We start from the raw sequence: 17,853 nt of genomic DNA, 5'->3' as shown, positions 1-17,853 counted from the left end.
TCCCACCCGACCCGACCCCCCCCCGACCCGAACCGCGGCCCGTCCGATATTCTTTTCTCCCCCCCGACCCCCCGCCGACCCCCACCCCTGACCCCCGCCGACCCCCACCCCCGACCCCCACCCCCGACCCCCCGCTGACCCACCCGCCGACCCCGACCCCCGACAAATTTCCCAATACCTTCTGAAATCCGAAAAATTCCGAAAACCGAAACTCAGCTGGTCCCAAGGCTTTCGGATAAGGGATAGTGTTCCTGTACTAATGACGTAAAATTCTTTGGAGGATTCTGACCATGACTTGGGCACTCGGGGATAGGTTAACTCTACTGCTACCACCAGGTTTCTGACTCCCTTCATTTACATCTATTTGTCTTCCTCAACACTGTCTGTAGAACTGTCTTCAGTCCAAGAAGATTCTGGCGTCTGAATGTGCTCTCGTATTCTGCACATTTGAGTTATGTTGCAATATCCTTTGTTAAAATCCCAGCACTGACCGTCTCTGTGTGTGTAACCTTTGCTGGCAGAGAGCAAAGGGCAGCTTTTGTGGTATTTATGAAGTATGTACCAAATATACCACCTTCTTCTTTCTTCTTAGGCAGTCCCTCGGAACCGAAGATGACTTGCTTCCACATTAAAAATGAGTTCTCAGGTGACTGATGAGTCCAGTGCGGGACCTACAGTCTCTGTCACAGGTGTGGCAGACGGTGGTTGAAGGGGTGGGTGGGTGGGGTGCGCTCCTTCCGCTGTTGGCGCTTGGCTTCCGCTTGCTTCCGGCGAAGAGACTCGAGGTATTCGGCGCCTTCCCGGATGCTTCTCCTTCAATTTGTGCGGTCTTGGGCCAGGGATTCCCAGATGTCGGTGGGGGTGTTACACTTTTTCAAGGAGGCTTGGAGGGTGTCCTTGAAGTGTCTCCTTTGCTCACCTGGGGCTCTCTTGCTGTGTTGGAGCTCCGAGTAGTGCGCTTGTTTTGGGAGTCTCGTATTGGTCATCCGGATGATGTGACCCATCCATCGGAGCTGATTGAGCGTGGTCAAAGCTTCGATGCTGGGGATGTTGGCCTGAGTGATAACACTGACATTGGTGCGCCTATCCTGCCAATGGATTTGCAGGATCTTGCGGAGGCAGCATGTGTGGTACCTCTCCAGTGCTTTGAGGTGCCTGCTGTACATGGTCCATGTCTCTGAGGCATACAGGAGGGCGGGTATTACTACTGCTCTGTAGACCATGAGCTTAGTGCCGGGTCTGAGGTCCTGGTCTTCAAACACTCTCTTCCTCAGGTGACCGAAGGCTGCACTGGCACACTGAAGGCGGTTTTGGACTTTGTCATCGACGTCTGCCCTTGTTGACAGTAGGCTCCCGAGGTATGGAAAGTGGTCCACGTTGTCCAAGGCCTTGTCATGGATTTTGATCATCGGGGAGCAGTACTGTGTGGCGGGGGCAGGTTGGTAGAGGACGTTTGTCTTACGGATGTTTAGTGTAAGGCCCATGCTCTCGTACGTTTTGGTGAAGGTGTTAACGATGGTTTGGAGTTCGACCTCCGAGTGTGCGCAGACGCAAGCGTCATCTGCAAACTGTAATTCGATGACAGAGGAAGGGACAACCTTGGATCTGGACTGGAGGTGACGGAGGTTGAACAGTTTCCTGTTTGTTCTGTAAATTAGCTCCACTCCAGCGGGGAGCTTACTGAGGGTGAAATGGAGCATTGCCACAAGGAAGATCGAGAAGAGCGTTGCTGCGATGACGCAGCCTTGCTTGACCCCGGTCTGTACATGAATTGGGTCTGTGGTGGAACCGTTGGTCAGAATCACGGCTTGCATGTCGTCGTGAAGCAGGCGGAGGATGGTGAGAAACTTTTGAGGGCAGCCGAATTTGAGGAGGACACTCCATAATCCCTCACGGTTGACCGTGTCAAAGGCCTTTGTGAGGTCAAAGAAGGCCATGTACAGCGGTTGGTGCTGTTCCCTGCATTTCTCTTGTAATTGGCGCGCGATGAAGATCATGTCCATTGTGCCCCTTAGTGGGCGGAATCTGCATTGCGACACTGGGAGGGGCTCTTCAGCCACTGGGAGAAGGCGATTGAGGAGGACTCTTGTGTACCAACGCTGTTAGATTAATGACACAATTGCAGTGCTTTCACCAAGTCACTGCTTGAGCACTCAAACAATCACCTAACTGAACCAGCAACCATGACAGACTCTAAAATACTTATAAATCTTTCCTTTTATTTCTGGATAACTGGGGCTTTGCCTCTAACAAGCAATGTGCTAATTTGACTTAATGGTCTTGCATCTTTGGGCGTATTATCTTAATCTACAGCAAGTGTCATCCTTCACTACATCCTTATCTTAAGCTTGACAGCCAAATCATTTTTAAGACCATGGTACAATCCTCCATCTTCCTTTCTCATATACTCATCCTCTCATCATCATCTGTTTCTCCATGATAACATCCCGAGTTTCAATGATAGGCTAATGTGTATCTTTATACATTGTACTGATGTTGTTATCTGTAACCTTCCAGAGTCCCTATAAGCTTTCTTGAATATTATCACTGCAATAATGGATTGGACATCATGATGCACAATTGTTATTTCCACTCAGGAGTTGAATGATAATTCACTCATTTCAAACATTTATGAGTTACTGAATCAGTTCATGGAAAGAAAAATCACGCACTCCATTTGTGTCTCAACATTACACATATATTGCCCAATAAAGTTTCACCATCTTTTACTGTTGCATCTTATTACCCTTAGCAACATTAATACTTATTTATAGTACCTTGTTTGACAGGTATAAGTTACATCTTGGTTACCATCACCGTCACACAAATATTCCTGTGTTGCAATGACCCTGAATTTCTGGTCGGAGGCTTCCCGCGGGGAAGTGCCTCCGATCCGCAAATAAAATGCCTGCGTACCTGGGGCCTCGGGATCCATGTTCCTAGAGCTCTGCGGGTACCCGTGGGCAGAGGCTCACGTATCCCGGGGCGCAGGCGGTTCGCGAGTGCCCCTGGGATCACATGGGCTGGCCCAACGACTGACAGAAGGGGATCCCCATTCATGCTTATGGGGATTTGATATGTACGGAAACCCCATAAGCATGAATGGGAATACTCCAAAAAATACACCTAGACATGAAATAAATAAATAAATAAATCACATATTTACAATTAATTAAAATTGCATTTAATTAAATATTTAAAACTTTTTTGAAAAATAAATTTACATGTTTTAAAGGGGCTAAAAATAAACTTACCTTATTTAACAAGTTTTTAAATGTATAAATTATTGATAAAATTTTATTTTTCTGTTTTTTAAAACTCTTATGCTGGTAGGCCTGCTTTTACCAGGCGTAAAAATTTCACGGGCATTCGCTGGGCGAACAGCCCAACTCTCCGCCCGCAGATGCCCTTTTCTCGGGGATGCGTTGGATCTGTCAAGAGAATTATTGACAGTTCGCAAGTTCCAGGTTTTAGCGCATGCGCAAATTATGGCCCTTGTTTGCTTGACCCTGAAAGGTAGTACTGTATGTCATGAATCTAATCTAAATACTACATCTTCTACACAGGTGTTGATGTTTAATGGAGAAGAGGATCGTGATAACTTTGTGGCAGATTTGAAAACATACCTGGAAAGTAATGGCATAAATCTGCTGGTCCATGAAGTGAAAGAACGTACTCTTTTGAAAGAAGCCATGACAAAGCAGAAAAGGATTAAGATTTTAGATACATTCTTCCGTCGTGTCTTTGCACAGGTAGTGTGGCAGTCATTTCAAGTTAATTGCATCATTTTGAAGTTCCTCTTGTGAATACATAGCTTGCAATTTGTTTCAACTTGATACCACAATGAAATGGATGCGCTCAATTTCCCAAGTTGTGATAAGAATGTTAGAAAATGAAAGCTGTAATGAGTTCTTTTTTAAGATCTCTGTCTTCATTTAATAAGATTCGAAAACCATTTTTGTTTGGGGAGAGAGAACAACTTCAAGATGATGTCAGATATAACCCAATATTAGCAATTTCACTAAATCGGCACCTGGTAATGGTTGATAGCTGGGAAATGGAAATCTCACACTCGTGCACAATGGGGAATGTTGTTTTGAAGATGTGGCTGATGCAAGATATTGGGGAAATGTAGATGGAGCCTTACTCTGCATTTTACCTGTGACACATCCATCAAGACATGGTTCCTTCTCTTGCTGTCAGTGGCAAGCACAAAGTGCCATTGGCACTGAATGCCACATGGTCCCTAACTGCAAGTAGGTTGACAATTCAGCCCATCTATGCAGGCCAGCATGGGTAGAAGGTCAGTACAGACCTTTCCCCTAACATCTCAGCAAAAAAACAATCTGAGTCACAGTTGTAACTTTTTAGCAACTCAAGAATGCACATAATTAGTTCTTTTAGTATTGCTATTCGTGCCCTGAAGTGATCTTCTGAACACCAGCGTGCCAGACACACACACAAGATAACTTGGGGAAATTCAGAGTACTGGTAGCCAAAACAATTAGCAGGACTGTTTCAAGTAAGAATATTAACGTCTGGAAATTGCTGTTAAGAATATTTATGGATCAACAATGAATGCATTTGTATGATATTCTTCTGTCCGCGTTTTATGCAGGCGTTAAGTTGTTTATTTTAAATAGTTTAATGCCTCCAGTAAATAAAGGAATGTCGCAAGAGCTAGGTAAGTCTTAACTCGATAATATTGCCAACAGTAATATCCAGGCTTACATTTTGAATATCTTCAGAAATCGTAAATGAGGAGGAATTCCTTCTCTCAGAGGGTCGTGAATCTTTGGAATTCTCTTCCCCAGAGAGCTGTGGAGGCTGGGTCATTGAATATATTTAAGGTGGAGATAGACAGATTTTTGAACGATAAGGGAGTCGAGGGTTATGGGGAGCGGGCAGGGAAGTGGAGTTGAGGCCAAGATCAGATCAGCCATGATCTTATTGAATGGCGGAGCAGGCTCGAGGGGCCGAATGACCGACTCCTGCTCCTACGTCTTATGTTCTTATGTTCACCTTTGCCACCTTTAGGTTCTGGAGATTGACGGGTCAGATGCTGGGGATTTTGACAATGAAAGCACAAAGAAGGCAAAGGAGTCTCTGAAGTGTGAGCTGACGAGTGCTGGGTTTGCTGACACTCTGGGTCTAAAGGAAGACTCCATGTTTGTGGTGCAGATGTTTGCACTAACAGACAAAGATGGAAATGGCTACCTATCATTCCGGGAGTTCCTGGACATCTTTGTTATTTTGATGAAAGGTAACTCTGAGCTTGGGAGGTGAGGGCTAGTTGAAACTCAGCTGGAGGTTTGGTCTGTCTTGTGGACCGTGGAGACTGACCAATACCGGTGTCAGCAACAGAGACTGGAAAACAATGGAGTCATCCTGTGATATGCAACAACAGCAACAACTTATATTAATATAGCACCTTTAATGTAGTAAAACGTCCCAAGGTGCTTTACAGGTGTATTATAAGACAAAAAATTTGACACCGAGCCACATAAGGAGAAATTAGGGCAGGTGACCAAAAGCTTGGCCAAAGAGGTCGGTTTTAAGGAGCATCTTAAAGGAGGAAAGAAAGGTAGAGAGGCGGAGAGGTTTAGGCAGGGAATTAGAGTTTAGGGCCCAGGCAACAGAAGGCACGGCTACCAATGGTTGAGCGATTATAATCAGGGATGCTTAAGAGGGCAGAATTAGAGGAGCACAGATATCTCAGTGGGGGGGTGGTTGAGGGGCTGGAGGAGATTACAGAGATGAGGAGGGGCGTGGCCATGGAGAGATTTGAAAACAAGGATCAGAATTTTGAAATTGTAGGTCAGCGAGCACAGGGGTGATGGGTGAACGGGACTTGGTGCGTGTTAGGACACGGGCAGCCGAGCTTTGGGTGACCTCAAGTTTACGTAGAGTAGAATGTGGGAGGCCAGCCAGGAGTGCGTTGGAATAGTCAAGCCTAGAGGTAACAAAGGCATGGATGAGGGTTTCAGCAGTGGATCAGCTGAAGCAGGGGCGGAGACGGGCGATGTTACGGAGGTGGAAATAAGCGGTCTTAGTTATGCTGCGGATATGTGTTCAGAAGCTCATTTCAGGATCAAATACGACACCAAGGTTGCACAGTAATACGTATCCTCAATACATTCGCTCCTGCATCACATGAAGTTCTTCCAAGACTAGTTTGTGCATTTCCCATAAATTTTGTTGAATTTGAACTAGAGCTTCAACTTTTTTTTTATGCTGCCCGTTCGCTGTTATTACCCAGCGCAAATTCTGAGCCTATATTTTTTTTCTGTTGTTGTTTGATATTACATATTTTTGCAAATTTGGGGCCACTGCAGTTGCTGACTCAAACTCAAATTTTAAATGTTTTAAGTATTGTTTTCTTTGGTAGACCACAGAACCACTGTGGAAGATGGAGGTGTATTTTTTTAATTTAAGATGCAGTTTATGAAACTGTGGCCTGTGACACTGCAAAAAAAAAAAAAAAAAAATGAACTTCAAATTCTGTTTGAGCAGGAGATGTATAGAAAACAACCACTTAAAAAAGGGGCCTCATTTCAGTGAAGTTAAGAGGGCGCTAATGGGGCGCAAAGCAATTAGCACCCAGGTGCGGCGATGTTTGCACTGCTCGCAAAGCTGACCAGACATTTTGCGGCGGCGCTAAACACTACCGCCACGATCTCCTGCGCCCGCAGATTGTGACGTCAGTCGAGCGGGCAACGCCCCGGTAGCGCCCCGGACCGGATATTGAGTGGCGCCCCCTGCCTTACCACCTGCCGCTAGCACCAACAGGTTGAGGGGAGCGTTTTGCAGTCGGGAAGGGACTGGGGGAGCGCTGTTAAAAGGCGACCGCTTCCTGCCTTTTTTTTGGCGACATTTTTGCACCACGCAGTCTGAGTGAGAGAGAGAGACTTCTAGAGAGATTCAATGCTGTGTTGAGGAGTTTTGGGTACTGAGCAGCACTTTGCAGGTTCATTTTGATTTGATCTTCTTTGCATCAATTTAGAAGAGACTATGGGGGCTGCACTCTGACATCTTTCCCTGGGCCTCTCCATTGTTCTTTCCAGCAGATTTGATGTACAGGTCTCTCCAGGCCGAGATTCAAGGCTGCAATGAGCAGGGTGTGGATGGAGAGCAAGATCGACCCTCCCCTTTAAGAACTGGCTGGTGCCAGTGTGTCTGTGTTCCAGTGCTGACTGACATCACATGAGCTTCGCCAGCGCTCTGAGGTAGCGCCTCGCTCCTCGGCATTAGCGCCTTAAGAGAGGTGTGTAGCGCCTGATTTAGCGCTCCAATCACCTCCAGGGGCGATAAAAGCCAAGTTTGCAGTCGGAGGCGATAATTAGCGCCAGGCGCTAAACTTTGCGCCCGGCCGATAATTGTGCCCCAAACGGGGCGATACCGAATTTCTCCCCCGAAGTCTTTTGCAGAATCACAGATCATGGGGAAAGATTCCCTTTGTGTACGGTGTGTGACAAAATCCTAGGGCCTTTTTTTTATAAAGAACAGTTTATAATTTCACTACGCATGCTGCACTGGGAAAAACGTTCTACCTCTCATTCCCCCACCCTCATCAGGTGGCCACCAAGATAACCCTGTGGAGCCGCAAGAGCTTTAAAAACACGACAATTTTGGCGGGGTTTTGTCAAGACAATTTAAAAATATCCCATTTCCCTTGTGCAGGTTCCAAAGAACAAAAAATCTAAGCTCATGTTTGCAATGTACGATGTTGATGGAAGTGGTTCCATGTCGAAAGAAGAATTCTCACAGCTGCTGAGGTAAGTCGGGTCGACTCTGCTTCTCGTCGTGTAGCCAGTGCACATGTCATGTTTTAATTTGTAGGAAGTCACACAACACCAGGTTATAGTCCAACAGCTTTATTTGAAATCACAAGCTTTCGGAGCGCTGCTCCTTTGTCAGGTGACGAGAAGCATATAGGCACTGCATATATAGTCAGACTATATATGCGGTGCCTATATGCTTCTCTTCACTTCACCTGACGAAGGAGCAGCGCTCCGAAAGCTTGTGATTTCAAATAAAGCTGTTGGACTATAACCTGGTGTTGTGTGACTTCCTACATTTGTCCACCCCAGTCCAATACCGGCATCTCCACATCATGTTTTATTTGGCAGGGATTTCTCTGGGCGCAACCTGCTGGGACATTGTAAATGCTTTTTTGTAATGATTTCCTCTGTTGGAAGTTTTTAGATGTGATCCAAATGTGGAGCTTTACGTTTCTGTAGAAGTCACAGAATAATTGAAAGATTTTAAAGCAAAAAAGTCTTACTTAAAGAATAAGTGGCGTAGGGATTTGTTCGCGCCGGCCTTCCAGCGTGAACTGGCTGCGGGGATCGATTCCTGCGCCTGAACAGATAGGCCCGAGGCTCACCCAATATTGGACCTCGGACCAGGCCTGCTGCTGGTGCATGTCGGAAAATCGCAGGCAAATTTCCCACCATTTTCCACCACGACCAAGGCGCACTTGCAAAACGCAGGCTTTCATTTATCAAAAGTGTTGTGTATGTACCTTTAAGAGAATAACTGGTCTCAGACTGCAGTACCGGCAGTGACCACCCCTGTATAAAAGGCGCTAGTGAGCCTCTGTAGTTTCAGTTTCCCGATTGAAGTCAATCAGTAAAGACTTGTTTTGTTCAACTCCTGCTGTCCGTGTCTCAATCATTCACGGACATAATACTGGCGACGAGCAGATACGAACTTACCTACAGTCTGCACCACCTCCTGGAATCCATTCCTGCAGCGAAGTGAGCAGAGGTCGAGGCCAGAAGGAAGAAAGAAGCAGTAGAAACGGGCGTCGACCGTGGGCATCCGCCCCTGTGTTAGCGGAGTTGAAGATTGCTGGAGAAGCTGTCGAAAGCGGGGCCTGGTTCCCGTCGACGGTGCTTCAGCTAATCGAGCTGGTGGCAGGTAGTACACTGATCCTTCCTGGGCTGCGGCAGTCGTGAACTCGAGCGGATGGCTTGCAACGGGGCCGAGCAGCGTTGTCGGGAAGAGGAGGGAGAGAGAGAGGGTGGAGCACACAGGGCGTGGCCGGTGCTACGAAGCCGGGCTGCGTATAGACCCGAGAAGAGGGAGGCAAGAGTCCCACAGGGTGGTTCCACAACGGGAAAATAATAAAAAAAAGAAATATTAAACGCACAGGAAACCGCGAGGAGCTGCAGGTTACAACGGAAACCGCAGAAAGCAGCGCTAGCAACAGCGGGGAAGAAGGCAAAGCGCGGGAGGCGCCATCTTAATCAGCGGGGAAGAAGGCAAAGCGCGGGAGGCGCCATTTTGTTAAATCGGGGAAGATGGCAAAGCGCGGGAGGTGCCATTTTAGATTTTCAAGATGCCGAAGACTGGCTGTATCACTGCCTTGGATAATACAATAGAGGACTGGACCACGTATGTGGAAAGAGTCGAGGTATATTGTGAGGCAAACGAAATAGCCGATGAGAAAAAGGCATGGGCGCTGATTACTCCAGCCAAACCGAAGGCTAAGAGTTTTAACGAAATTGTTGCTGTCCTACAGGAACACCTAAACCCTGCACCGCTGTTGATAGCAGAAAGATTTAAATTCCACAGGAGAACTCAGCATAAAGATGAGAGCAATGCTGAGTACCTTACGGAACTACGCAAGCTATCAAAGCACTGCCAGTTCGGAGCAGGACTGGCAGATACCCTACGGGACAAATTTGTCTGTGGACTCCTGAGTGAAGGAACACAGAAGAAGTTACTCGCAGAAAAAGAGCTGACGCTAGATAAGGCTTTCAGCGTGGCAGGATCATACGAAGCAGCAGCCAGGGGAGCTGCGGAAATTCAACAAAAGCCACAGGAATACGGCACCCACGAAATGACATGGGGATTTGCAAAATGTTATCGCTGCGGCAGAACTAACCATGACCAGAAGGACTGCTGGTCCAAAGACAAAATATGCAGGCAATGCGGAAAGATGGGACACATTGCACGAGTTTGCAGGTCTGGGAAGAAGACCAGCAACAACAAAAAGGCTACTAAGGAACCGTACAAGAAAGTACAAAAGATGACGGACAGTAGTTCCGAAGACCAGATGAGTGATAGTGAATCCGGGAACAGGAGACTAAGCTGTCTCAAACTTCACAATGTAATCGCAAAAGAGGATCATCGAACCATTTGGGTCACCCTCACGATAGCAGGGTCCCAAGTTAAAATGGAATTGGATACAGGATCAGCGCTAACCGTCATGAATCGACGAGACTACGAGCGGCTATTCTCACACATACCCTTGAGAGAGACATCCATCGTCTTGATGACGTATACGGGGCAAAAAGTATACCCCAGAGGAAAAATAAGGGTGCCTGTCAAATACAACGGCAAGAAAATACAGAAATTGTATCTCTACATACTGCAAAATGGTGGACCACCGTTATTGGGACGTGAATGGATCAGGAAGATAAGCTTAGACTGGCACTCCATTCATGCAATGACGGTGGACGGTAAAAAAGATGACGACGTCACTCCTGGACGATTGTCAACAATCTTAGCTAACGCCAAAGAGGTATTTCAACAAGAACTGGGCACTCTTAAAGGCGTAACCACCTCGATAAAAATAGAAGAGAATGCAATTCCCAAGTTTTTCAAAGCAAGACCGGTACCATATGCAATTCGCCCAGCCGTCGAGGCAGAGCTGGAGAATCTGGAGAAGGCAGACGTGTTGTCTAAGGTCGACTGGAGCGAGTGGGCGACACCCATCGTTCCTGTCATGAAGAAAACGTTAAGCAATAAGTCTGAGGAGCCAAGGAAGGTTTGCATCTGTGGGGATTTCAAGGTGACGGTGAACCCAGTCCTTCACACAGTACAATATCCTCTTCCAAGGATAGAAGGCATCTTCGCCTCACTGTCTGGAGGGAAGCGTTTTACAAAAATTGACCTAGCACAAGCATATTTGCAGATGGAGGTTGAAGAATCCTCTAGGAAGTATCTCACGATAAACACTCACAAAGGTCTTTACCAGTATCATCGATTGGTATTCGGAGTAGCATCAGCTCCGGCGATATGGCAAAGAGCGATGGAACAAGTCCTGCAAGGGATTCCGGGGACTCAGTGTTACTTGGACGACATCCTTGTGACAGGTGAAGATGACAGTGAACACCTTAACAACCTAGAACAGGTGCTCACTAGACTATGAGAACATGGGCTACGAGCCAACCGCCACAAGTGCGAGTTTTTTAAGAAACAGATATCGTATTGTGGCCACATGATTGATGAAGAGGGGTTACATAAGTCCCCTGACAAAATTGAAGCGGTTGTTAAGGCCCCAGCGCCTGAAAATGTGTCGCAACTGAGGTCATTCCTCGGATTGGTGAATTACTATCATAAGTTTTTGCCGAATTTGTCGACAATTCTGCACCCACTGAACGCCCTGCTACGAACGGGAGTAGCATGGAAATGGAGCAATGACTGTAAGCGGGCCTTTCAGAAGAGTAAGGACTTAATCACTTCAAGAGAAGTGTTGGCTCACTACAACCCAGCACTGCCAATCAGACTGGCGTGTCATGCGTCTCCCTATGGCATTGGGGCGGTACTGTCACATAAATTCCTTGATGGTTTAGAGAGACCGATAGCTTTTGCGTCACGCTCGTTAACTTCTGCCGAGCGTAACTACGCCCAGATTGACAGAGAGGCCCTCAGCCTAGTGTGGGGGGTGAAGAAGTTCAATCACTACCTGCACGGTCAAAAATTTACTCTACTAACCGATCATCAACCTCTTGTCTCCATTTTCAACCCTCAGAAGGGCGTACCGATAATGACAACGGCTGCAGAGGTGGTCCCTTTTCCTAGGGGCACACCAATATGACATCGAGTACAAAGGAACTAAACAGCATGGGAATGCTGATGGATTGTCATGCCTACTGTTGCCGACGGTGGAAGAAGAAGACCTTGCAGTGGATCCAATGGAGTTATTCCACTCGACCATAGTCGAATGTCTCCCTGTGACGAATGCAAACATAGAAAAGGAAACACGGAATGACCCGACACTATCACGGGTCTATGATTTAACGGTGAAGGGATGGCCAGCACATGGCGAACCACTGCTGCCAGCATTCTCGCTGAGAAGAGAACAGCTGTCAGTGTGCAGAGGAACCTTGATGTGTGGATCCAGAGTAGTAATTCCACCTAAGTTGATGGATAGAGTGCTCAATGAGCTTCATGAGGGTCATCTGGGTGGGGTAAAAATGAAGAACTTAGCCAGAGCGTTTGTGTGGTGGCCGGGAATCGATAGAGAAATCGAAGAGATGACTAAGAGCTGTGCAGGATGCCAGAAGGTCCAAAACGCCCCACCACAAGCTCCTCTGCATCCATGGGAGTGGCCCTCATCTCCATGGCAAAGGGTGCACATTGATTTTGCTGGTCCCTTCATGGACTCGATGTTTTTAATTGCGGTGGATGCACATTCAAAGTGGCCAGAGGTAATAAAAATGTCCTCAACCACCACGGAAAAAACTATCACAGTTTTACGAACCATATTCGCCAGGAATGGGCTGCCTGAACAGATTTGCTTGGACAATGGACCACAGTTTGTGTCTGAAGAGTTCCGGAGGTTCTTAAAGAACAATGGTGTTAAGCATTACACATCTGCCCCATATCATCCAGCCACTAATGGATTGGCCGAGAGGTTTGTTCAAACATTCAAGAAGGCTATCAAGGCAATGTGTAATGAAGATATACCCCTACAACACAAGGTGGACAACTTCTTGTTTGCCTACCGGAATGCGACACATGCAGTTACCAACCAAACTCCAGCCATGATGTTCTTCAATCGAAGACTACGATGCCGATTGGATTTGGTTAAGCCAAACGACCGAAGAGATGTGGAGAACAGGCAGTTTCAGAATATGAATGAAAGGCCGACCAGGAGTTTTAAGATAGGTCAACCAGTTTTGGCCCGGGACTACCGCACTGAGAAATGGCAGCCAGGAACGATTTGTACACGGCAAGGACCTCTCATGTATACCGTGGACGTTGGAGAGAGCATTGTAAGACGCCATGCTGACCAGATTCTAGAGTCACTGGAAAACGTCAACTCCACACCACGATCTGATACACCTGGCAATGAAATCGACGTACCAATTGCAGCTACCGCAGAATCGGTGATATTGGAAGCAGATGAACCAAACAACGACATTGATCCCGACTCAACCTTGCCAGAAGAACCTGATACCCCAAAGAGGCGTTATCCAGACAGAATCAGGAAGCCTCCTCAAAGACTGAACTTATAATTGCTTAAACTTAACCAATGTATCTAGCGACCGTAATTGTGATTGTAATTAGTTATCATTTAGTTGTTAAATGAATGTTATGTACTGTTTATCTAAAAGGGGAGGAATTGTTGTGTATGTACCTTTAAGAGAATAACTGGTCTCAGACTGCAGTACCGGCAGTGACCACCCCTGTATAAAAGGCGCTAGTGAGCCTCTAGTTTCAGTTTCCCGATTGACTTCAATCAGTAAAGACTTGTTTTGTTCAACTCCTGCTGTCCGTGTCTCAATCATTCACGGACATAATAAAAAGAGTTCCATTTTTTTTAAATCCGCCATTTTGGGATTTGTTTTCATCCACAAATTGTGCTTCCTAAATAACAGAGATAGCAACCAGCCCCTTCCCCCATCCCCCCCAACCCCCCCGCCATTCCACCCCCCCCCCACCTACACACGCACCCAGTGCTGATATGTACGGGGGCGATTTTGCCAACCCTGGGGAGGCGGGTTTGGAGACGGGACGGCCGGGAAAATGGCAGAATCTGGGGGCGGGTGCCCATCCCGCCCCCAACCTGCCTCCGTGACATCTTCCCAGGAGGCGGTACCCAACCCGCACTGGGTCCCATCTCCTCGAGGCGGGAAGGGGATTAGTGCCAATTAACTGCCTGTTAACAGGTAGTTAACAGGCAGTTAAGAGGATTATCCCCATTTTTCCAACAGGGGTGCGGGCTTCCCGACGTCGGGAAACCCCGCCAGGGTCAGCGAGGCGAACAGTGGGTCTGCGGGGGTGAGAGGGGTCCAAAAGTGCGCTGTGGAGATGAGTGATGAGTGATGGGTGCAAGTGTGGCAAGGTAAGTATGTGAGGTGAGTGAAAAGCCTTAGAAAAAGTTTACTTACCTTTGTTTCTTCCTGCAGGCTTCAATCGTTGGGGATCCGAAGGCTCCGGCATCTCCACGGCAGAGATGACAGAATGGCTGCTGCGTTCTCCGAGGCAACAGCCATCTGCTTTCTGCTCAGCAAATAGGTTTGGTGAGCCTTGAGTACAAGAACTCACCAAACAACAGAGAATGTCTGTGTTTGACAGCTTCTCAAAGCTGTCAAACGATGACAGTTCATCTGTCAAAAATTTTTGACATCTGAAACGTCATACGCTGACGTTCTTTCCCTTCATCGGCTTTCCCTTAATTGGCCTGCTGAGCCCGCTGGGCGGGCTTAACAAGGTCAATCAAGGGAAAATAGCGTGGGTAAGGTTACAAGTCGATGGAGGCGGGACTAAAACCCGACAAGCAGCAGTCCCGCCTCCAACGTGCCCCCATCAGTCTGGTGAACCTTCGCTGCACTCCCTCTATGGCAAGCGACATGAATCTTGTCATTCATGTGGAAATGACTTATGAAATAATACTGAGTGGCCTGCTGGTGGCGCTGTCCAGGGAGAGTATAAATACTCGGGCATGGGCCCAGCTTGCTCAGGACATTCTTCAACAGGAACTAGCGAAGGACACAACTAGATCTCCATGTTGTAAAACAGTTGATTAAAGCTTTGTTTAACGCTTAGACCAAGTGCCTAGTAGTTTTCTTACATCAGCAAGTATATCCTTTCTTTGGTAAGGAGGCCAAAACTGCACACAGTACTCCAGGTGTGGTCTCACCAAGGCCCTGTAGAACTGCAGTAAGACATCCTTGCTCCTGTACTCAAATCCTCTTGCAATGAAGGCCAACATACCATTTGCCTTCCTAACTGCTTGCTGGAAAATGAAGATTCATGGGAGTACTAATTTCGTTAGATTGATACAAGTGTTGTCTACCTTGTCATGTTTTAGGTCGTTCATCGAGATCTCTAACGATTGCTTGTCAAAAGCACAGATACAGGAGGTGATGGAGTTAATGTTCAAAGATGCAGGATTCGAAGACAAAGAGGAGTTAATGTGGGAGGATTTTCATTACTTGTTCCGAGATCACTACACCGAGTTGGAGCTCTCTCATCTCAATATGAAAGGTCAGCAAAACTGTATCAAAAATCTATTAGACCGTTAATAACTATTAAATGCTAAACTTGTAAATAGCAAATGCAAACCAGGAATTGCCATTTCACAGCCATTGCAATCAGGGTTTACAGTGGGATAACATAATGTGCAGATTTATTTATTTTAAGGGTTAGGTTTAGGGTCGGACCTGTTGTCTCAGTCGCCAAATCAATGACCTGACCCCAACTCTATCAAGCATCTTCATAATGTTGACTAATATCCTCCTTGATTTTGTGTCCTTGGAAAAGCGTTTACACTCCTCTCAGGCTTGGTATCTTTATCAGAAATAGGTAATTAGTCTGTTTTAGTTTTCAACCAGACAGTCCAGTTTTTGGTGGAGTGGGTGCTGTCCGATGAGTCAGTTTGAGTCAATTTTGTACATCTGCCACCAGAAACTAATAACCATGAATTGACGAGAACTTTTTTCTCACGATTATATGCAGGAGATTGTGTATGCTCAGAACTTATTTCCTAAAATAGTTAAATTATCACAGATCTCATGGAGCAATCATTAATTGGGGGGGGGGGGTGGGGCGGTGATGGTGTTGAGAATAAAATTATGATGGGGGTTTGATAGGGTAGCTGTAGAGAAGTTGTTTTCACTTGTGGGGAGTCTAAAACTAGGGGACATCAATACATGATAGTCACTAATGTAATGATTAAGATCTGACTAATACTGTTACAAATATCGTATATTTACTTCTGATTACCTTTTGTGTGCACTTACTGTCAGTTTCTGACTGGGAGAAAGGTGGCACTCTAATCAGGAGAAGTAGTCAACATCTTCCAGGACCCAGAATATTTCAAAGGTTGAAGTCGGCCGCTTCTACAGCCCAGAAGAATTACTGGGGAAGAGGTGGAAATGAAGCGGTGAGCTGGCTGTTGTTCAGATGTTCTGTCGACTCCCAATGGCCACTTTAACAACAACAAAAAATAATAAATTGAAGTTTCTTAAGTTTGCAAGTTGTGGGGTGGGGGGTTCACATCGCATGGATCTGGTCTATAAAGGGGACAGAGAGCTCAACAATCAATATGGCGTTTACCTTGAGAAAGCTGGGCAAGTTCAATTTGGTCTCGGGTTTGATAATCTTCTTGTTAGACTTCCCTCTGCGACTTGCCTTATCTCTATACCAAAAAAGAAGAGAAAAGGGCTTCTCATTCCTAAAATTCGAAATTGGTAAAAGTTATGCCTATCATATTTTAAAGTATTAATAATTTTTGTTTCACCACAAGATGGTATTCAAGAAGGCTGAGATTAAATAGGTGAAATGCCTGCTTCATCTGAATTTAGCGCAACGCTTGAGAAACCTTTCAATGAAGAGCAGTACTGCCAGGAACAATGAAAAAGTATTTTTGTTAAATATTAATGATGTAAGAAAACGACTAGGCACTTGGTCTAAGCATTAAACAAAGTTTTAATCAACTGTTTTTCAACATGGAGATCTAGTTGTGTCCTCCACTAGTTCCTGTTAAAGAATGTCCTGAGCAAGCTGGGCCTGTGCCTGAGTATTTATACTCTCCCTGGACAGCGCCACCAGCAGGCCACCCAGTATTATTTCATAAGTCATTTCCACATGAATGACAAGATTCATGTCAATTAGTGCAGTCCCCACTGCTTATCGCGAGTGCGTTGGTGTTCATGCAATTTGCCCACTACACGCGGTGGACGGTAAAACCAAAGTTAAATTCACCATTTAATTGAGTCACCAGTTGACTGAAACGGTAGAAGTAGCAGTGGAGGTAAAGTATGTCAATGGACATTTTTATTAAGTCGGAACCTGGTATTTTTAGATTTGATATCTATTATTAATTTGTTACCCCCGGTATTGAAGGACAGAAACGTGGCAAAATGAACAGGGTTTCCTTCATAAGGAAGAAAAACCAAACAGAGTAAGTAAAGAGTAAGCAATTAAAGGGTGACCTAATAGAGGTCTTCAAAATGATGAAGATAGGGTAGACGTGGGGAAGATGTTTCCACTTGGGGTGGGGGGAGGTGAATAGCATAGATGCATTTAAGGAGAAGCTAGATAGTACATAAGGGAGAAAGGAATAGAAGAATATGCTGATAGGGTAAGGTGAAGTAGGGTGGGAGGAGTCTCGTGTGGAGCATTTTTTTTATTTGTTTATGGGATGTGGTCGTCGCTGGCAAGGCCAGCATTTATTGCCCATCCCTAATTGCCCCTTGAGAAGGTGGTGGTGAGCCGCCTTCTTGAACCGCTGCAGTCCGTGTGGTGAAGGTGCTCCCACAGTGCTGTTAGGGAGGGAGTTCCAGGATTTTGACCCAGCGTCGATGAAGGATCGGCGATATACTTCCAAGTCAGGATGGTGTGTGACTTAGAGGGGAACTTGGAGGTGGTGGTGTTCCCATGCGCCTGCTGCCCTTGTCCTTCTAGGTGGTAGAAGTCGCGGGTTTGGGAGGAGCTGCCGAAGAAGCCTTGGTGAGTTGCTGCAGTGCATCTTGTAGGTGGTGCACACTGCAGCCACGGTACACCGGTGTTGGAGGGAGTGAATGTTTAAGGTGGTGGATGGGGTGCCAATCAAGCGGGCTGCTTTGTCCTGGATGGTGTCGAGCTTCTTGAGTGTTGTTGGAGCTGCAC

The 17,853-nt window shown here is 46.4% G+C and overlaps 1 protein-coding gene across 1 annotated transcript in view; it reads left to right on the top strand.

The window, feature by feature from the left end:
- The window catches only part of LOC147097342 (dual oxidase 2-like), a 145,559-nt gene that overhangs the window by 69,518 nt on the left and 58,188 nt on the right, over window positions 1–17,853 (top strand). Inside the window, 6 exon segments of the mRNA XM_085972000.1 lie at window positions 3,567–3,752; window positions 5,038–5,263; window positions 7,587–7,594; window positions 7,690–7,775; window positions 15,053–15,228; window positions 15,990–16,126. Of these exon segments, the coding sequence (XP_085828126.1) occupies window positions 3,567–3,752; window positions 5,038–5,263; window positions 7,587–7,594; window positions 7,690–7,775; window positions 15,053–15,228; window positions 15,990–16,126 (819 nt within the window).

This window comes from Somniosus microcephalus, chromosome 32 (genome assembly GCF_052327205.1).
Source record: "Somniosus microcephalus isolate GS21.2 chromosome 32, FLI_Smic_1.0, whole genome shotgun sequence".
NCBI lineage: Eukaryota > Metazoa > Chordata > Chondrichthyes > Squaliformes > Somniosidae > Somniosus > Somniosus microcephalus.
The sequence above is the reverse complement of the archived record's forward strand: the minus strand, read 5'-3'. Positions and strand labels throughout refer to the sequence as shown.